This window comes from Lepisosteus platostomus, chromosome 14 (assembly GCF_059453375.1).
Source record: "Lepisosteus platostomus isolate fLepPlt1 chromosome 14, fLepPlt1.hap1, whole genome shotgun sequence".
NCBI lineage: Eukaryota > Metazoa > Chordata > Actinopteri > Semionotiformes > Lepisosteidae > Lepisosteus > Lepisosteus platostomus.
Window position 1 is genome coordinate 36,573,332 of NC_142624.1, and position 22,391 is coordinate 36,595,722.

General features: G+C 37.0%; 1 protein-coding gene across 15 annotated transcripts in view; it reads right to left on the minus strand.

The window, feature by feature from the left end:
* Positions 1-22,391, minus strand: part of LOC148649414 (nck-associated protein 5-like) — a 263,578-nt gene that overhangs the window by 85,205 nt on the left and 155,982 nt on the right. For 14 of the 15 annotated variants that reach the window (XM_088606030.1, XM_088606032.1, XM_088606033.1 and 11 more), the window contains one exon: positions 3,738-3,828. In XM_088606030.1, coding sequence (XP_088462156.1) covers positions 3,738-3,828 — 91 coding nt within the window. Of the gene's footprint in view, positions 1-3,737; positions 3,829-16,029; positions 16,505-22,391 lie in introns of those variants that run through there. The other variant, XM_088606040.1, reaches the window with a different exon arrangement.

The window sequence follows — 22,391 nt, forward strand, 5'->3', positions numbered from 1 at the left end:
ACCTCCATCCTAAAGGATAGGCATGACTATTGGGTTTCATTCCAAATATCATTTGCTCACTTATTTCTGACTAAAAACATCTTAATTGTTGAATAAATACTGTAGATCCAGGTGGCAAAGACAATGTACCAAACGCTCCCATAGTGAGTATTTTACCCTTCTAGTTAAATCCAAATGGGCACATTTCAGCTATCGCAACTGAATGAGGGCTGTTCAAATATTTTAAAATACAAAAAAAATCTCAAATCAATTTGCCTGCTGTTAAGCTCTTGGGTGGTAGAATAATGTAAAGACTATGTTGTCCCTCAAGAGCTGGGCTGAGAATCACTGTACGTATAATTAATTTGTAAACCATTAACAAAGTCTTTGGTGGAGCACTAGGAGTTTTTTTCAATTAGAAGAATGATCCAAACTAAATAAACAGCTAACTATTATTTAGAATAATTTCTAGAAGAGTACAAGGATAGCTTTAAACACTAAAGTATTCTGCAAAGGACTTCTTCAGAAACACAAACAAGTGGTTTGCACATGAAACAATGGAAACTACACTGAAGTGCATTTAAAACCAAGAACAGGACACAGTGTCTTACAAACAGGCTGGAGGGAAAAAGCTATGCTTGTTGAAGATGATACCCTGACTTTCTTCAGCTTCAAGAAACAGCTGGATAAGATCCTCAAATCAATTAGCTACCAGCAACCAGACAAGCTAGATGGGGATAAAGGGCCTCCTCCTACAGATCCTGTAGGTCCTTTTGTAACCTTTTGCAAATTCTTATGCTACTACAGTACCTGCACCCACCCGGTTAGTTTGTAAACTAAACATCCGTATACATGTTGTTATCAATCAGTATAACATTAGAGCACTTTACAGAACAGAGGTGGCAAAGAGGCAGAGTCGTATTCACGAAAACTGCAGCTGTGGTTTACCAATTTCACACAGATTTCATCCAGAAGGTCATGCTTTATCTAGCAAAGGCAATTGTGTTTAATGTATAATGCCAATAATGACTTAAGTGTAGCACAAAAGTACAAAGAGTTGTTCTTGTGATATATAATTATACCGCTAATCCAGTTAAATGTTTCAATAATAGTTTCCGCTTTTTAACCTTAACTGTTTTATGAATGAGGTCTTCATAAGACAAAAAGTGAAATACAACAACAGTTACCTTTTGAGTTTTGAATTAGTTAGGCCAATGTTTGAAGCTTGCAGCTAAGAAGTCATTACGGCTATAGTCCTTATGATACTGCTATATTCATAAGCTTTGGCACCTACCTGTAGGTCCCCTTTTTGAAACCAAAGTGTTCTGCCAAAACTAATCTAAAGCTTTAACATGACTATTAATTCCACACAACTATTGGATTATATTGGATTATTTATACTGTAGAGAAGCACTGAAGACTGCCTTGGTGTGCTGATAATGTTGGGCAGAAAACCACTGCCAGACTTCCTGTAGTGCAGACAGAAACCTGAAGTATTTGCAATGTTGGCCATTTCATAAGCATTTCAGTTGTTAAAGGTCATTATGCACCTCTGAAAATGTTTCTATTCCAGACTCTGCTGAGTTAATTGCCAAGTTTGATCACGACTTGCACAGTGTAATATCTCTCTTCAGCAGTGATGGATGTGCGTAACTATACATAGCACTACTTAATGCATTGAAAATTGCCATATGCAGTACAAATGCACTACATTTTAGATGACATTTTGCGTGAAATATGGACAAATATCGTGTATCTGATTAATTCAATCATGCAGTCCTACAGATCCTGTAGGTCCACACCTTTCTAAACTATCCTGTAAATGAACAATGTTGCCTTCATAGATTCATAAACTTAAAAAAAAAAAAAAACAGAAGTAAATATGTTAGCAATTCATTAAGAAGCAATATTCTGCTGTGAACATTCTAAAATCTACAATCAGTGGAGATGACCTTTGTGTATGGCAATAAGATCACACCTGAATATTGAAGACAGAGAGTGCTTTGAAATTGTGTGTAACACCTTATTATCCATATGTGCTATAATAAGAGAAAGTAAACTTCCCAAGAGTGACATGTATAGTATGTTACAGTACCTGTATGATTCAGACATGCTAAAGTTGATGATACTACACAAATTCCTTTATGCAGTTGGCAGCTACTGAAAGCAAATCCCTGTGTCTATTAATCCACTGAAGATGATTAATGTCCAGGCATTATTCTCCCTGAAATCATCATTTAGATAATCACTGGCTATGAGGCCCTCTAACTCTCTCCCACATTTATATTGATAAAATCGCTGAAGATTTCTTCATCACTGCCTCCATCAATCACGAATATGCAATGTCGGTAAAGAAAGTCACATTCCCAGGGTAACATTTTAGATCCAGCACAGATCCACCAGGCTCTTTAACTGGGCAAGTGATATTTCTTCTAATTAAATATGCATTAGGAATTCTGGGAGCAATTTGCATATATAATACTCTCCCCCAGTAATCATTACAACGGCGGAATTTGTTTCATACGTCCCAGGGATGCTTCCATTTGCATCTCATGACAGTCTGAACCGAAGATTGATAGATTAATCAACTGTAATATCTTTAAACACAAAACTGAAATGCATTAAGCGAATAGCCTCAGGGTCTTCCATTTTACAAATGTGCTGTGATCACCAGCATTCCATGACCACAAATCAATTAAAGATTGAGAACTCTTTAGAGGTTACATCTGTGTGGCAGGTTTATTAATTACACTTACATGCAAGCAAACAATTAGTGGCAAACGCAGGATATGACAGGCAACTGTCTCGTCTATTTATAATTTATACTATTTTGAGCAATTCAGTGCTGTTCTTACTGATACAGCTGTTTCATAGCTGGAAGGCTAATTGTTTTAAATTATTTGGACTCTCTTATTTGACTCTCTTATGATTGATCTGTTTGTAGCCTAGTTTGTAGTAGCATTTTGGGGTGCTGTTCTAAAGTGCCCCACCAGCTTATTGGTTATCCTGACAGCAATGGCAAAAGAGCCTCATACTCTCAGCGACAACCACAGATCAGTCCAACAAGGACTCTGTCTTCCTGCTCACTAAAGGCATAGAACTACAAATGACTCCATCATTTATATCCATTTGGGAAATGGAGAATTCTTATTATTGAAAATACAATGGGTATTCATTCAGGGAAGAATACTTTACAAAGGTAAGAATGAATTTGTACTGTATTTAATAATATAGTTATTAAATACCCTGGAATCCATCCATCCATTTAGAAGAAAGCGCCCTTACCCGCATACGCACACACAGGGACAAATTAGAGACATCGGTTACACTAGCCAGCTGGGTTTTGGAAATAGAGTGACGAACACGCAGGATGACCATTCAAACACACACTAGAATCTGGAACTGTGCCCAGGATTGCCCCTACCTTGTAATGAAACATTAAAAGCTGGTCGCCGAATGAATGCTTACAGTATGTAATGTCTAATAAAACTCTAGCTGTAATCAGCATATAATGACATTGAAAATGCAACTCTCAGGCATTATTTTGATAACGAAATTGCTTAATGAAGGGAGCAATTTTTAAGCAGGTTTTTGATTACATTCCTCAGCAAAAATAAAGGCACTGATTTGAGAAAGGGCATAAAAAGTGACTTAAAATTGAACCTTTTATAGAAAAAAGGGTATGAACATGGTCTTGATGATTCATCACCTTAAGGAGATGGATAAGACAACTGTCAATGTTGTCATCAATCTAGTACCTTATAGGCCTTCATAATGTCCACAGTGTCCACAGCAGTCTGCTCCAGAGACCCCTGAGTCTGCAGCAAATTCCGCACTGTCTCTTCCATCCTGTGGAGCAGCAAGGAAATTGCATGTCAGAGCCGATTCTTTTTGTAATACAACATATGGCTGCTTTTTGGTGTAATGGTTGAAGGCCCCTTGAAGGGTTTCTTGAAAATGAAAAAGGAATGCTGATGCATTTCTATTATTTTATAGTGCCGTAGAGCTTTTTACGTTTAGACGCCAATTTTCGCCAGTTCATGTCACCTTCCAATGTCGACCTTAAGAGAGACACAGAGTACTTCAGAGGAGTCACCCTCAGGAGAATGTGACTGCTGCACCACCACAATTACAGCAAACTAAAGGATGTTATGGAGCACGGGCGTATATTCCACCCATATTCCTGTGTGATCTCTTTCGCCTTTGTAACCACAACTAGAATTGTTTCATTACAGTATTACATTAGCATGATTAAAGTTAATTTATTTTTAAATATGGGACAAATTAAGAGAATGGCCACAATGTACTGTAGCTTGTTACCTATTAGTTATAATTAATTAAAATATCACAAATGGAAATATTCTTCAACAAATACAAATTAACAATTTGCATTGCTGTAGCAGGTATAGCATTTCCAAACACTCGAATACTACTGTGAACATAAAGTTCGCAGTAGTATTAGTGCGCAACTAATACAAAGTTATTAACCACTTATATGTAATTTATATGTAAAATGCTATCAAATGAAAAATTTACAAATTATTATAATGAATGCTAACTGTGTATAACATTCTTGATAACCTCTTCGCGTAACCTTAATGACACAATAAATGGTATGACTAGCTGACATTTATGGTTTCCCCTTTTCATTAATATTTGTATTTATTTGCATTTGCCTGATTACTTTTCTTTCAGCACTGAAATCACTGTGAGTCACTTATCATGTTTATCATAATATAATGCTCAGTGACATTTTACTTATTTTTATTGCAATTTTCCAGTTGATGTGTACAAGATCCTATACTGGCAGAGTGCATTATGAATAGCTACACCATCTGTTGGCCAAATGTGAATCAGTAAGCTGGCTGTAATCACCACTTTAGACTGCACTGCACTGTGTCCCATGGCAGATTGTTGTAACCTCTGCCTAGGAGCTGACCTTAATCAGAAAGACAACATGCACTGGACAGAAAGCTCCTCAACAGACAGGTTAAGTCACCGTGTTAAAGCCACAAAGCTCAAAGCTAAGAAAACAAAATATACTCTCTGTATAAATTAAGAATGGCAGTGCCTATGGCCTCCATACTGTACATTCCATAATAAAGTCATTCAGGTGCTTGCAACCCACAGCTAAAACCAAAGCTGTTTTTTTTCACGACATGTAGTGCACACACGGAATATGTAAAGTGTTACTCTAAGCTTAAGAGATTGAATGTTAAGTTACAAATGTCTCTGCATCTGTATACACTTCAGATAAAATCAAAAATCTGATCATTGCATAAAGTATATGCATATTATTTAGCAATTTAAAAAATACCCCACTACAAAATGCTGAAGTATAATCCTTAAGTTATTTAATCTTCTTAAGTAATCAGGTGTGGTACTGTACGTATTTACCTGCTGTGATTTATCACATTTCTAAATGATAGCGAAGAAAAAAATACATTTCTTTAGTAAATGATGAAATTCAAAATGCAGCACATAATGTAGAAAGAGAGGTTGTTGTCCCTTTCACTAGTCCTTATCGCTTTTAATAAACCCAGTTGAAGCTACAAACTCATCCTGTATGTCCAATACTCCAACAGTGTTGAAAATGTTAAGCTAGATGAAGATATTTACTGTACGAATAAAACGTTTGGTGTTCATGGTTTTTCACATCTTTACATTTACATCTTCTACACATTTGGGGAAGTAATTAAAATGGCAAACACAATCGTTAGGATACACACCATTTTAAAAGGTTTAAATGTAAATCAATACATGTTATGGTAAATGGTACAATGAACTTGTAAAACCACATTTACAATACTGTGTACAATCCCATGGCTCAAAGTCTCAGACTGACCAGCTACTGTAAGAGACCTGAACTACTTTAGCCTTGAACAGAGAAGGGACCTGCTCCTCACAGGCATTAACAAATGGAAATCTTGAGAATCAACAGTGAAACACAAACCAGAAGCCGCAATTGGAACCTAGGGGAAGCAAAATTAAAAGGACAGACACGCTAATTTTCACAAATAAAGAGACGACAGTATGTCGTTGGAGACTACACCATGGCTTCTCTCAAGAAACATCTGGTTGAGATCCTTGGATCAGGTGGATCAGGTTCTGATGTAATTATAAGCACAAAAGCACATCACAGAAAATGGATCAGGTAATGTGACAGGTGATGAAATTATTTAATCTGTTGAATGAGGTGAATATAAAAAATATGGAAAGGAACCAATATGCCCCACTTATCAAAAAAAAAGAGTCTTCCTGCCATTAGTACTTTAGAGGCTGGAGTATGTCACCCAAGGTGGATTCACAAGTAGAGGAACCAATTTCTTCTTCAGGGTGAATTACGGTTGTGTGTAGACCACCCTGATGAACATCAATGAATGTGGCACAGATGTGCAGAACAATATGCTGATTGTTGGGAACAAGAGACAAATCGATAGAGGTATAGTGATGATCTGGGCAGGATGGTCTAGTCACTACAGATCTGCCTTTGTAATGATTAATTGACCACACTGTGCTTTATTGAGACCTGGGACTTCACCAGCTGCCCTTACTGCTAGCTCATAATAACATGACAACACATGGACAAAGGACAAAGTACACGCTCACACTGCCAGTGAAACATTGCTTTCTCGTGAGATGAGATTGTGACAGTTATATTGTGGATGCCTTACTTGCCAGATTTGAGCCCCATTGACTTTTTGTGGAAAAGGCTGTGACATCTAGCCCTCAGAAACCAGCAAAAGGCCATGCTTAAACGGGTTCTAGAAGTATAATGGGACAAAATCCAACATCACAGCATCTACAGTCTGGTACAAAGCATTTATTCACAGATACCCTGTACCCCTTCCAGTGGTGGCCACACACCCAACTAGCCTGTGACTTTCAACATAGACTCTGTTGACATATCACCGTATCAACACTGTTGATGTTAATCAGCACAATATATTTACCTACATAATGTCTTTTCATATAACAGTAATGTCAGTGCACCTAAAAATCTTTTGGTTCTATTCACTCTTTAACTTCATTAGGTCTAAACAGCCTCTCACAGTGCTTACCACAAAAGCTTCTTTTTCTGCATTGAAAAGGGATCCTTACAGTTTACACTCAAAGCTCACTGGCACAAAATCAATGCTATTGATGCATTTGCTAACCAGCTTTTTATATTTGATTAGAGATTAGAGATTTGATTTGAGATTCAGCATGTTAGTCAAGATTTGACGCATAAGTGTTGGCAATGCATGAGCAAAAGTCCTCATAAAAATCTTATGAATAAGGACCTTGGAGGTCTAAGTTGCCATAGTTAATGTATTTAGTTTGTTCTCACTGGCTCCAAACCAATCACACGCAAAACAGCTTTTGTATATTTGGCTTGTGATTATGTAGCTCATTACTCAAGATTTTCAGCCTCAAACTTGGCAACGTGAATCACTGCCCCATAAACCTCCAGGAGCCAGGATCCCCCTAGGATGAAGTTTGTGGAGTTCAAGAGTATGATCTCCAGGAATGGGACCGAATTCAGACTTACAAAGACATCCCATCCTTAGCCATGCTACTCTTCAATGGCAACTGTATGTACCGTGACCTTAAAAGTGAGTTTCCATAAACACTACTGTACAACCTAAGTTGTGCTACTACCCTCTGTAGCACTGTGAGACACCAGTACTGTAGCTAAAGGTGTGGATGAACACGATCAATGTAAGTAATGATAATATAATATAAATGAAAATATAATGTTTCTGCACACTCCACTTGAAAGAGCTTTACGGGCCATGGGGACTCCTCTCCAGCACCACTACTGTGTAGCCCCCACCTGGATGAATCGACAGCAGCTAAAGTGCACCAGTACACTCACCACACACCAGCTATCAGTGGGAGGAGAACAGACTAATGAAGCAGACTCCTAGACAGAGATTATAAGGAGGCCATGACTGGTAAAGGCCAGGGATAAATTGGGTTTTGTTCCATATGTAACAGCTACAGGACTAAATATCTTTCAAATTGAAGTTGCTGGTCTCGGGGAATCCAGTAAAGTCAGTTCCTTTGAGATGAAGTTTAATGAAAATACAGTACTTCTTCAGTAATGAAGAAATACACATAAAATTTTGGACATCAGTTTTATACCTGAAATACTTAATGTGGACTTTCCACTACAATACCATTTCTACTTCAAATCATAAGACAAAAATGAAACCCTTTAATTAACTGAAAAAAAGCATCACAATTTTTAAATTCAGACTCCTGCTTACATTGTCAGTGGTGCTTTTAATGTATATGTTTTCCCTCCTCGATAAACTAAGGACATTATGTTGTTCCTTCTATGTTTTTGTTGCACAGGTTTTTCATATTTTTGTTATTTTTTCTTAAGGATATAGTCTGAACTGCACTGTAAGTCATTATCACTAAAGAATCAGTTTATCTTTTTTGAGTTTGTTAAGTTTTCAAGCTCACTCAATGTTCCATTTACCACTTTGGCATTGTGAGATTTCGGTATCTTAAAATCATTAAAGAAAAACAAACAAAAATCCAAAAATGTATTATTGTACATACGTTGTAAATTATAAATCTAGATTTTAAACAGCAAAAACATACTTAAATCCAGTCTATTAGATCTGCCAAAAAAATCTACACTAAAAGCATTCAAAATAAGAGCATCTTTAAGAGGTCTGATATTCATTTAATTCTTGCCACATTTCTACTGTGATTTATGTACTGGAACATTGCAAATAAGAATTTCATGGAAAATTACCCCCAAATAATCATATTTTGATGGTGCAGTGGTTCTAAATTCTAGTACATTTTTGAAGTTATTTACCAGTGAAATTACTTAGGACTGATACCTCAAAGTTATTTTAAGTTCATAACGCTTTTCCACATTTAATTCTCTTCAAAATATCATTATGCTTACGGCCCAGTAATAAGAATATACAGTATGATAAGTGTGGACCAGTTACTGTATTTACATGATATATATTTTCACTACACAATCCATATTGTAGATGACAAAGTGAATGGCCAACAAATTAATAAATCCAACAGCAGTGCACACAGCTTACTGTATATTAATAAAGCTAGATTCATCCTACAATTACACTTTTCATACTTTTAAAAGCCGACTTTTGTTTTCGCTCTGCTGCTTCATTAAGCATAGAAAATCTTTATCTAGTTAATGAGCTGAGAACCTGAAGACGCACTATGCAGAATATGCTTTAAAGATTAAAAGGTTATTTTAAAAAACTATGTGAAATCTGCAATTGTACTAAAAGAATAGCTACATTTACGTAAGATATCTGATAATTTCAATAACTGAGCATTTTTTCATTGAAAAGTACTGGAAATTACAACATTTTTATAACAAGGTTTCCATAAATATACACAAATCTAAAAAATATACACACTTTGTAATAGCTAAACAACAACATGTTATTGAGGTAACTGTACTTGTGATTAGGGATGGGGAGCGAATTACAACATGTCAGAAACAGAAGCAATACATCCAAAAGAAGCCTTTAAAACCATTAAAATCTCCTCCAAATTGATAATCCAACTTTCTTGTAGACCCTCTGGATTTCAATTTTGTACACAGCCACACAGGATATATTTAAGATCTCCATCATTTCCAAAACCACATTATGCATAAATTACATGCATTCAACTACTGTACTGTATATTAACCCATCCCATTAACCCCAACCATAATTTCCAAACTTACTTTGAGTCTCCCTCAAGAGAACCCCAAATACACCGAATCATAAAGGCCTCACAAAGGGTTTACAGACCACCTGACTGCAGACTCATTTAAACAGCAGAGTGAATCTGTGGTCATAATTTTTATTCCAGCTGGCCTCTGCATGTCCTGACTATTAAAATGCAGACCTATTAGTCATGTATTTTCCTTTTTGAAAGCTTTAGGCTTTCTGGCAAATACATTTAGATTCTGTCTTGAAGGCCCTACCAACACTTTCAAGAGTCAAGTCTGGAATAGCTGATGCTTGCTGGCCACAATGTTTCAGCTGCAGAACCTCTTGAGGTACAGTATAAGAAGAAGACTCCAGAGCTGAAACGCGGTGTTTTTCCTTATTTCAGCCTGTGTCTCATCACAGAATTAAGCTCTGTTTGTTCCTTTGCAGCTTGCATGCTTGAGCAGCTTCCTACTCAAACCTCTTCAGAATAAATTATTTTTACTTCAAAGCTGATAAACCATTATTACATGAAAAGGACCCGACAACAGCACTAGTGAAACTTCAATTTATAGGTAAGAACTCACCCAGTTTTGGAACTCTGCACATGCCCATTTATGAAGATCCCTTTAAATGATTGAAACAAAATATTGCATTTGTCTTTAATACCCAAAAATGTCCTATCGGGAATAACCATTTTCTACTGTAGAGCACAACATGCAGCACCATGGAAATGCAGGACTCTATTCTAAAATAGGCCAGTTGGGAACATTACATGCCTGAATGATTTTAGCAGCAAAAGCAGGCATGTTTAGTGCATCACTGGTATGAAATAATGCATGTTCATCTTTGCATAATTTTTACAAGATGGTTCCTTTCATGTGTGTGATGCAGAGACATCCTTAGCTCACATTGGCCAAAAAAGCCTGGAAGCAAAGGATACATATCCATAAATAACCCCCCATATGGGCAATGTTAAGTCCATCCCTAAGAAAATAGCCCCTGCTGTGCACTACAGGGGTCTGAAATGTTGTAGAATAGATCCCTGCCTGAATAACTTGCAGCATGTGAGTCTGAGCACAGAAACATCTGAGGCATTAACTATTGAAGATCATAATGGTAGCCTCCATTGACATCTTACTTTCAATGAAAGTATGACAAGAGAAAGATTCTTCAGGACTTTTGGCCATTTGGTTGCTGGCATGTGCAGTCTGAAACGTGAAACCTTCACACTATTTACAAACAGCAGCATTTAAGAAATAGCCTAAATGTGTCTTTTGATTTTCACTGCACTTTCTAACTACCACGTAGTACTATTACTCTTGGTATTATCAGTATTAATTTAGTATTAATTTTAATCGCAAGAGTACTTGCTGCTAGAGTACTTGTGTAACTGCATATTTTTTCAGTAAATGGATAACTGTCAGTATGTATTTTTCATACATCACAGAACAGAAGTTAATAGAAGTTAACTATATTAACTCATCTCTCTGTTTTCTGAAAGTGTGAATATACATGGAAGCTCTTTTTACGCTTTTAAAGAATATTTTAAGTTGCCTTAACTCTGACGAGTCCAGATTAAAACATTTTCCCTTGGTTAAGATCTCCTAGCCCAGGATAACCTTGTCTGAAGGGTTTACAGCATTTGTGTGTTGTTACTCTAGGTGGAAGTAAAAATAGTGACAAAATTAAGTGGAAATTCGCAATTTTTATGCATTTGATAAGAAAAGCATTCTAAGAATTAAATTAATTAATTAAATCAGAATAAATGTACATTTGTGAAAGAGTGTTTCTAAATCTATAACTGGTAGAGAGACAGTGATTAGTAGATTCGATTAGTACTCAAGAGCATTGCTGAAGTTGCACGAGAACAACAGGCGGTTTTGACAAGTTACATAGAGAAAGTTCTGAATAGATGGATTCATTAAATATATATGCTAACTGGAATACAGTACAGGAGAATTCAAGACAGAAATTCCATTTTCAGCCTACCTGACACCAGCAAGGAAGCCTCCAGTGAAACATATTCTGTCAACAGTGTATTAACAGCTCAGCTCACCCTAGACCTTGTAAATTTATTTTGACAGCAACACAATTAAAAACTTTAAAGCCACACGAAATTACCAGCAGAATACAATAAGTCAGTTGTTTTCCCTGATCCAGGTCATGTGGTGCCATGCATGACCATCATTTGATGGATAAATATTATCGCCTTATCCTGCTCCGCTTAAACACATCTTGGCTAGACAGCATTTGAAATGTTTCATTATTTAAAGCTTTTTCAGGAAAACACCTATTTTTCTTTTCTTTGCAGCTGACTGTAAAACCACACAATTAGTCACCCTGCCAGTAGTCTAAGCGTGCACTAAGCCTTTTATCCTCTTTTAGCTTTGGTTTTCACAAAAGCTCATTATTACCTTTAGGTTTCCAATATGAAGACACATATCTCACTCACTGCAAAAGAAGACCCCAACTGCAAAGCAATGAACACAGGAAAACCAAGAAGTTTGTTGCAAGTTGAGCCTCCTTTTGAAAACGTCATAAAATGCAGGGAGGCCGTCATGCATGTTAAGAAGGGATAGCATTACAAAGTTTCAAAACTGGGGACCAGTGGCTTTTTTTCATCTTAGCGGAACTCTGACCTTTCAATGAGATACACATGAAAGCAGAGCACTTGAAACAAACAGTTAATGAAGAGATGCCATGTGTTTCAAACTGGTGCCCTACACCCTTTCAGCTTTAATCCTCAGTAGGAAACCGCAGACTGATTGTGATATGTGCTGTTCTATTTGTTTCTTTCTGGAAGTGTAAACTAAAATCTCGAATATCTCCTGACTCTTACCCATTGCTATGAAGTAAAATACGATATTCCACTTAATAAGCTTTTACAATTTTAAATATTAAAAAGCTATTAAATACTCCATCTCAATATATCTGTCCATGTTGCTACAAATCACAATCTGACTTGTTGCTGTTAGAAACGACCAATGCATTATGAGAGATTAAGAAACAGAAGTTCAACACATGGCTGAACCAGGACTCTAGGCTGAAGTTTCCCAATTAGTCATAAGTTTATTCTTGGCATCAAACAACCACTGAAATGCCAAAGTGCTGTGGTATTTGTGACAATCTAGGTGGAAAATAAAGACATAGTTCTGTCACATTACATAATCCTGCCTCTCTACCGCCTTATTTCATGATTGCTATAACAGAAAGACCTCTGAGGCAAAAGATGTCAAACATGGTTAGTTCCAAAAAGAAAACCTATTTCAGCACAAAACGTCTTGAGCTCTGCTATGTTGTTCTCCACCTTTGTACCACGGCACATACTCTACGACTGTCAAAGTGCTGCCTTCCTTTTTCTTTCAAAGTTGTCCTTCAGCTTCACTCTTTGAGTAACTCCTAACTAGATGTTGTATGAAGAGGAAACACAATGTTAAGACAGCTCAACAGAGGCATTTAACGCAAATGTAAAACTGAACCCTATTATCCTTTGCCACGAGCACAGCGGCAACACATCGATGAGCCCCTGGAGGGTGAAAAATGTGTCTGTGGTGAATGTCTTGAGCCCAAAAGACTCCACTGTGGAAGTCCAAAGCCCCAAATCCGCAGAGTGCAGCTAATTTGGTCTCTGAGAAGAAGAGGCGATGTATCAAGAGCCAAATACATTTCAACTGTATTGGAATACAAATGTTACAGTAAGAAATTAAGCAGTTATTTGAAAAAAAAAACTCAAAACCACCTTAAAGCTAGTTAAAGAACTGCTTGAGTCCTAGATTAGGTTAAAGATTTAAGTTTAAGATTAGGAGTCTAAGAGTCTAAGATTAAGAGGCAGCATCTACATACACATACTGTACATACTATAGTATAAAAATACATAAATCAAGGTAAGTACAAATATACAGCTGAGGTGAATCTATTAAATTTCATGATGTTATTTGCCGTTTCATTATCCAACAGCTGACAGCTCAGCGACAGCACACTAATGATCACATCAGGCAACCATGCCTATGATGTGAACATGGCTGCCCTACTTCCAGAGAAATCTGTAATCTGACCTCTTTTACAGCTCCTGTAAAGGCCCATAATAAGCCCTTTAAATCTTTTAGGGAAGCATTTTTACCGTATCTGTAATTAAAGAATTTGCTGTGGTCCAACATAGATTTTTAATTTTTTGCCATAGTTTCTAAAGTGGCGTATTTTAGTATTAGGTCAGTGATACCTAAGAGGTGTACTTTGAGTTGAACAGGATAGAGAGCAGAATGTGACTGTAAAATACAGTCCATTACACCCAGAAAAGAAATGAATAAACAACTCAGGCAAACATACAGTAGTTACATACCTGATACTACACAGTATGTGAAACCAAAGTTTTTTTCTCGTAATTTAAACCAGAATGCATCAGTGGTTCAACATTCAGATATCTACAGGTATACAGGTATTGACTGAAAGCTATACCCATGTTTTACTATCTTTTTTAGTTCTTTCTCTTGTATAGCCATATATATTTCTACATTTACTGCCAAATTTACCTTGCTTATATATTGCTACCTGTTGGAAAAACAGTTTTTCTCCAAATTGTGTTTTACATCCTGGGGCCATGGCTGTACAGTAGTAGTAAACACTACAGTTTTATGTCAGCCAACACCACAACTCAAGTATGTCATTATGCAATTATTATAAAAAGATTTAATTATTGCATTTATGAGTTTTTTGATTTTATAAAACACCATCCGGTATTTTAAATCTATTTTACTCTTCTGGATTTACAAAAACAAACCATGGCATTGAGAGTAAATTTCGCCAGATGACAAGCCAATCCACATCACTCTAAGCCCACCTCATATTTACAACTCATTGGAAAACCAGGAACAGGGACAAAGATGGTTATCAATTGCTAAACTGCTGGGTCACCACATCACTGGGTTACTTTCCTTATCCAATGTGTGGTCAATAGTTCAGTCTGGACAATCAGCCATAAGGATATGGCAAAATATGTTGGGACCCATTTTAATCTTTTTACGATTTTGCCTCCATTTGATATGCGTTTTGAGACAGAAAATATTAAATTAGTTTTATAATGTTTATAGCTATTATGAGGGTATTAAATTAATTAATCTTTGCAAGATCTGAGGACTACAAATCTGTGATTCTGATGCATCTTAAGCAATGGAAGCAGGGAAGGAATTACAAATAAAGAAATGGATAACTAGCTATATATAGAATGGGAAAGTCTGCTATCCATTGAACTGCTCAGCTTTGGGGATTCTTACTTCCTTCTGTCTCTGATGACTAAAGCAGTGGGACAGCTTAAAAGAATATTAAAGTAGGATCTGCTCCTAGAAAAATACCAGATGTAAAGGTACTGATGAGAATATTGCTTCTTCTGATTATTTCAAGTGGTCAAACACATCAGTTCTCTTTAACCAGATGTACTGAGAACTCCAGCTGCACTGATTGGAAACCTCTTAAATCCCAGCGTAAAGCACTTCTGGGTAACAGTAAGAATAAATTCCATAATACTGCTGAAAAGGCACTGGTCTCCAAATAATCATGGGACACAATCACAATCATGGGACAGTTTTATTGACTTATTTTATGATTTGCTAGTTTCAGAGCTGTGGAATGCACATTCACGATCAGGAATGGAACTAATTATGGGCACGTGGGTAGTATTGTGTAGAACGACGTGTTTCGAGGAAGTTTAAATTCATTTTGAAAGATAAATTAGTGTTATTTTTAGTTTTGCATCTCATCAATAAGAACTTACAGTGACCTTAGGAAAAAAAAGAACTGTTCATATTTCTTAATTGTATAAAGCAACATCAAACAGCTTTGATATAACTTAGTGTATATGTTGTAATTAACTTCCTTTCCAGTTAATTTTTTAGCCTGAGCAATTGAGTGCTAGTGGAAAATAAATTAGACCCATTTCATATATGAAATGTCAGTTAAATTGACTTTTTTTTTCCTTGTTGACATTTAATCAAAAATGTATAAAAGCCGTTGCACTGCATTTTAGATTTCTACATTCGGTACAATTAGAAAAACTATTAAAAACTGTTAACTGTACTGTTATGATAAAATAGTCAAATCTGTTCACAGCATCTCAGCCAAACCCAGTCTTCACTTTGGTCATTTCTAATATTTATTTTAACGATTTATTCATTTTATCCACCTTGGCAGAAAACTGTACAATAGATGAGTAGATGAATCATTCATAGAGTTCTAACTCACCAATGTACAGTACTTAATTATTTATTTAACAGTTATGCGTGATGAATGAAGACTGGCAAGAGCCTATCTACACAGAAGCTCAAAGGGATCAGTGGGAGAAGTTAGGTGGGTTAGGTAAAAGGTGCAGTACCTGAACGCCGCTTTTACCCTCAGCTGCAGCCCAAAGTCTGGCTCCTCCATGAAGGACAGCACAGGGCCTCTCCTTCTCCTGCCTGGCGCCTGCCGGGACATTGTCATTCCTGGTTGCCGTCTCCGACTGGGACAAACGCTCCCTACAGAGGGCTGGCTCACGGACTGAGCAGCCTCTGAAGCTGCTTTAAGGCAGGGCTAGCCTGGCCCCACACTGTGCAGCACAGGAACTCTTCCACATGGTGCCTTCATGACTCATAAATCTCACATGTGCAGTACCGCACTGCACGGGTTAAACAGCGGCCGGCTTAGGGCTGCTGCTGGCTCGTTAACTCTCAGAATGTCCAGAAAGCAGCACCTCTCCTTCCCCGACTCCTTCTTCCTCCCCTCTTGTTCCCAGCTGCTAGAGTATGCAAGAACACTACTCAGCCCTTACAAACTAGGATGAGTAGGCTACTATCAACCACGCACTTGCCTGCTTCTGACCTACATCGCCCGGGCAGAATCAATCTCCCTCTAATCCCAGAGTTTAATAACAAGACATGGTGAAACCCGGAGCCCTGCCCAGAGCAAGGGAGCTGGTCAAGCCACTCACGAGGGTCTCCTCCCATTTATAACTCTGCTGGAGCTGCCAAGTCTGCTCCCTCTGTAAAGGAACACTAACTTTGTATTTCCCTCAGCACTTGTGTGCCTGCGTAATAAACGGAAAAGCAACACGAAAGCAAACCAGAAACAACATGGCAAATGACAGGAGTATTGTGGTGCACTTTATACTTCATGGACAACAGCTGGCGTAACGATGACCCGGGATTTAAAGGAGACCTTGCGACTACAAATGACAGATTCCGTTGATGTTGAACCAAAATGTTATTCTTTGCTAAAAGCAAAGGCTTTTTTTTCTGCCCGTTTCCTCCTCCCCACCCCCATCCTTTCTCTAAACCAAGCTGTGTGAACTCCTGGTGTTTGTCTTGTACCACTCGTAGACCTTCCGATGTTATTTAATGCAGAGCAGGCAGCAGACAGGGCATCTCGAAGTAGGGGAAAATACTGCTCTGCTGAGTCTTAATTTAAAGGAATAAAGCTCTCCTAAGTGGCAGTATCTTCAGTTAATTAGAAAGAATCTAGGAGCCTAATTGGCAATTAAGCAAAGGATGTCTAGAATTTTTAAGTAAAACAGTAACGATGCCGGTCTTTTATAAATGTCTCTTCGGCTCTGAGGCTCAGCTTTTTTTATTTGTGTGTGTGTCATGAGAATGCAACTGAAGACCTGGAAAGCGTTACGTATGAAAAAGGTTTTATCATTCTGAAAATTAAGTTAATCATACGGTTTCGGAAATACCTTGTTCAACCAGGAAAACGATTATAATTATATTTACATCTTTGTTTTAAATGCAAAGGGCAATATCAGATTAGTCCACAGAGGCACAGCATTCCAATCAATACATCAGTGGTGCAGGGGCTCCACATTCCAGCAGGGCTGGTGCCAGTTAATAGCCCAGATGCTAAGGACTAGGGAAGAGAAATAGACGGTTGATCATATAACTCCGCTGGCCTGAATGTTCAGCATGAGTGTGCTGTGAGACTGAAAAAAACCCTGGCTTGCTGGACCTCAAGGGCTTTAGGTGTCCTCATCTGAGTTACTGAGAAACTTACGTTTCTGTGATTTAACTAATTCATTGATTTCCGGGCTGTGTTTTTGATATGTTTCTAAAAGTGAAGGAGTTCAGAATAAGTGCAATGATTGAGGATTTCCAAGGATGGATTCTGTCTAACGCAATTTTACGTTATTAATGTAACTGTAATTTGATCTTAGATGTTGCTTTAAACCCTTGATTTTTTAGACATCTCATAATGTAGATTTCAGGTAAAAAATACTATTAGACTTTCCAATTAAACTAACTACACTGCAATTTCCCTCACAGGATCAATAAAGTATCTATCTAATACCAACAATGTGTTTGGCTCTATCATCACTGCTAAGATTTACGTCTTAAACTGGATATACAAGTTGTTTCTACCTTTATTATATTATGTAAATTACTGTAGTTTCAAAAGTAATAGATCAAATTGAATATAAGAATGGATTTCAGGCTACTGTACATAAAATGTATTTTCTGAAATAAAGTAGATATACATGTACTGTACAATACTACAATACTTTGTCTTCATAATTGTGAATAAATTGTTATTTCTTTCAAGATTAAGACATACTGCTGTAGACTTTGAAATTTTGTATTGTTCCACTCTTTTTGCTCTCTGTTTTTGCTTTGTGTATGAAAACGTCTTGTGAAATTATAACCATTTTATGTTGAACAGTTGGCAGTTAATCTCCATAGATCTTTTCTTTGACTATAAGAGGAAAAGAATAATGACAAGGAACAGAAGAAAATGGGTCAAATTGATTGGTAGATGTGACAGATTAGTGACTACTACTTCACAACTGGCAGCTCCTGTACAGTATAGTTTACCTGGAGCATTGATTAGGCTTTTAAATATTCTGATCAATATGAATGAAAAATACTAAATGATAAGCTTGGTTGATTTTCGTCCACACTAAACTGTAACAATAACAGAAACACAAGTGGAGACTGAAGCTCATAACATACAGTACACATTGTAATTGTAATTTCTGATTGTGGCAAAGATGTCTAAGACATCTGCACAGCACTGTTTGCTTGAAGTGGTGACCTTTTTAAATTTATTGCATGGATATAAGAAGAGGTCAGCAAAAGATGGAAAAAGAAAAGCAGATTTAAATATCAAAATGCTACATGATAGAAAACACATTACATCTTTCCTGAATACTGAAGAACACACATTCCTTCACAGAGCTTGTGATCCACTCTTCCAGTTGTTACATTGATCTGAATGTCAAACACAGAGCTGAATTCAAAGCATACTAACCAGACAATGATGAAGGCAATATGAAGAGTGCATATGCTTTTGTAACACACAGCAATGTGCGCTGCATGTGTTCTGTGATTATTATTAGTTTCAAACACTCCGTACAAATAAATACGACGTGCTCTCGTATCGGTCTGGATACATACGGCAAAAGCTGAACTCCATCACATGGCCACGACATCGAAAACACAGTAACCGTATTATCTGTGGGCCTCTAAGCTTTTAATTAAACTGACCACACAAATGTACCATCTGTCCAGAACATGGAGGCGTCAGATAATTAGAATCTCGCTAAGGGTGCTAAATCCAGTAACAGGTACATCTGGCAAGGAGAGGGCTATGCATTATTTAACAACAACAACAACAACAATAACAATAATAATAATAATAATAATAATAATAATAATAATAATAATAATAATAATAATCAGTACTTCACAGAGAGGAGGGGAAACACTCCCTCCTCCAACATTGATGGGTAGCACCCACTTCAGTCCACTATACAGCAGACGTGGAGGAGAAGTGAGACTTTGCTTCACCAGCTGAATTGAAGCAATTTAACTGTGTTCAAAACTTGAATGGGCTCAACTAATCTTAAAAAGCTCACCGTGCCACAGTCTCCTACAGCTTAGGACACTTTCTGCTGTCTGCTTGTTCAACTCATATTCTAAAAGGGTTTACACACATGACTTATTTGTTTTATATATTTATTTGTTTTTCTCAGTGCTAATTGTTATCTGAAGAATTAAAATCACACTGCAGCCAACATACTGAAACAAGTGGTAAAATAAAAATACCTTAAACAATAATAAAAAGGTAAGAACAGCTGCACTGAAAGTGTAGATATGCACTGTAAAATAAAACAACGTTAAATAACAATTTTAAACTAATAAGATATTGCCTATTGGCTGTTTTTCTTTAAAAAATATTTTATAAAGTGTTAAATGTCCCTAACCCTACAGCATTTATGCTAAACAAGAAAATTTGAAATGATTTCTTATCTAAACAGTACCTATATTCAGCATAATATGTGAAGTAAGAACATTGGAATACATACCCTGCAGCAAATGTGTTACATAAAATATCAAAGGACAATTATCTTTGCATTTCTGTTTTTTTGAAGCAACTGGAAAGAAGATGTGGCTATGAGCACTCTGCCAATAATGTCTTCCACATGGTCAGTGGCCTCATAGAAATTTCTAGCCTGCGGCTCACTTTGTTTTGTCAGGATCTCTGAATCTGGAGGAGTCCCTGAGTGCTGAAGAGGTTGACAGTAATGTAACGGTTCCATATGCATACACTGATTATGCTAATTACTGCTTGCCACCTTCCAACAGAGCAATAGATATCTGTAGTGCCCTTGACTGAGCTGATTTTACAGAGTATGAAACTCTCCAGTGTGATCTTTGCTTAGTCTGATACTTAACAGCTTTCAAAGATAATTAGCTTGAAAAAGTAACTGCGATGTGTGTACTGTACGTACGTCTGAGAGAGACATAGAATAATACTCTATGTGTGCATCAGGAAACATCAGAGGTTAGTAAAGGAGAGACCAACTGTAATCATTTGAGACAGACAGTTTTGAATCACAGTTTGTAATGGGTATGATACAGTAATGAGTTAAACCATCTTCTTTCATACAGTTCTCAATAGCAGACTTCAGTATCATTAAATAAAGTATTAACATGCAATTGCTTAATACTGTATGATTACCCTGCACTACAATTTTAGATAAGAGCAGATTATTCTTTTTATCATTTATGCATTGCATGTTTTGCATTAATAATAGCACGATTCTTAATTAATTAATATTGCAAATTTAAACTGTGACAGTACATCCGACCCAATAAACAACAAAAACATGTAAACAAGCAATACAAAGTAACAATCTGATATCCAAGTTATGAAGCTGCTGTGAAATTGCTACTGATTTATGTAGCGCAAACAGAATCATGCTGGGAGAGGGACTGCCAAAGGACAGATTTCCACCCTGTTCAAACTGTATTTATCTTAGAAGACATGAGAAGGATTTTACTTATCTATCCATTTACAGGGTTCCTTCAAGATGTAATGGAACTCTGATATTTATTATTTTCTCTTTGCTCCTAAAGTGGAACTATTCATTTGTTACAATAAATATTTGGAATCGTAAGAAGATCACTTAATAACCAAGATTGACTAAACTGGCATAGAAATATTCCCTAGCCGCATTTAAGCATGGTCTGTAGAATAAAGCTAAAGCCTTCTTTCTTTTTTATTTTGAAAGAGGATAGAAGCTTTCATTCCACCTGCATATCTATAAATTAAGTATAGGGGTGATGCCATAGGCATTCGTGCATCTCTGGAAATCATCAACATTCTGTGCACTGCTGAAACAACATATTGCAATGCCTCTGTTGTAATTATCTGATCGACCTGTATTATATAGGAAAACAAGTAAATGATCAAACCATTGAATTATCATGATCATTGTTTAAGTGGGGGGAGGGGGGTGGTTAGGGGTTATCTAGCCAGTGTTCTGTTTCAACATGTGACTCCCAAATTGATAGATAACATTATATAATTGCTGCCCAACTGTTCTGCAGGTTGGAAACTAGTTTCATGGATGTTGACTTCCTCATGATGTGCACGGTGGCCAAAAGCCAACAAAACAAATTTAGAAACATGTCACTCCCTAGTTAAAGTGGCTACACTTGGATACACACATCCCAATCCTAAAATTGGGATGGCTACATATGGTACAAATCTTAATCAACACCGCAGAATAAGGCCTAAGGCCTTGAGATCTTTGGTATGAATCTGGGCTGAACCATTCATTGATGCGAGACAGAAGTTCTTGTGTCCTGGATATAAAATTGGCATTGCTGCCATTAAAGTGATTGGTATCTGTTCAAGAATGTATTGATGAGACAAGCTGAATATCATCTAATGATCTTTTACATTGGGTGCAGTACTAACAGCCTAACTATGCATTGAAATTTGAAACATCAAACAACCTGGCCTTAATGAAAACCATATTCCTATTTGAGATTTTTGCAGCATGGAGGCATGGCTCTCAATGATGCTGCCTCAAAAATCACTGATCCTGGGCTTGGTTCTACCAAGGTTTTCGTGGCTGTTAGTCAGGTGCTCTGGTTTTTTCTCAAAAATGATATTTTGCATCGATTGGCTGTTGTTGACCCTTGTGTTTGCTTGACCACCCTGTGACAGATGGTTTCCCAAACAAGGATGTAGTCTTGCTCTAGGCCCTGTACCTCTAGGATAGACTCTGGGATGCCATTACTATTTACCAGCAGACAGCTTTCCAGTAAAGTACAAATGTGTGGCTTTATGACCGTACTATATTTTGAGATGCAGAGGTTTCTGAGATGCGGATACAGATGTTTAATGAAACCTTGAAATGTTGTCACTCAGGACGCTTAACAAGCAGACAGAAATAACCGAATGCATTCATGAAAT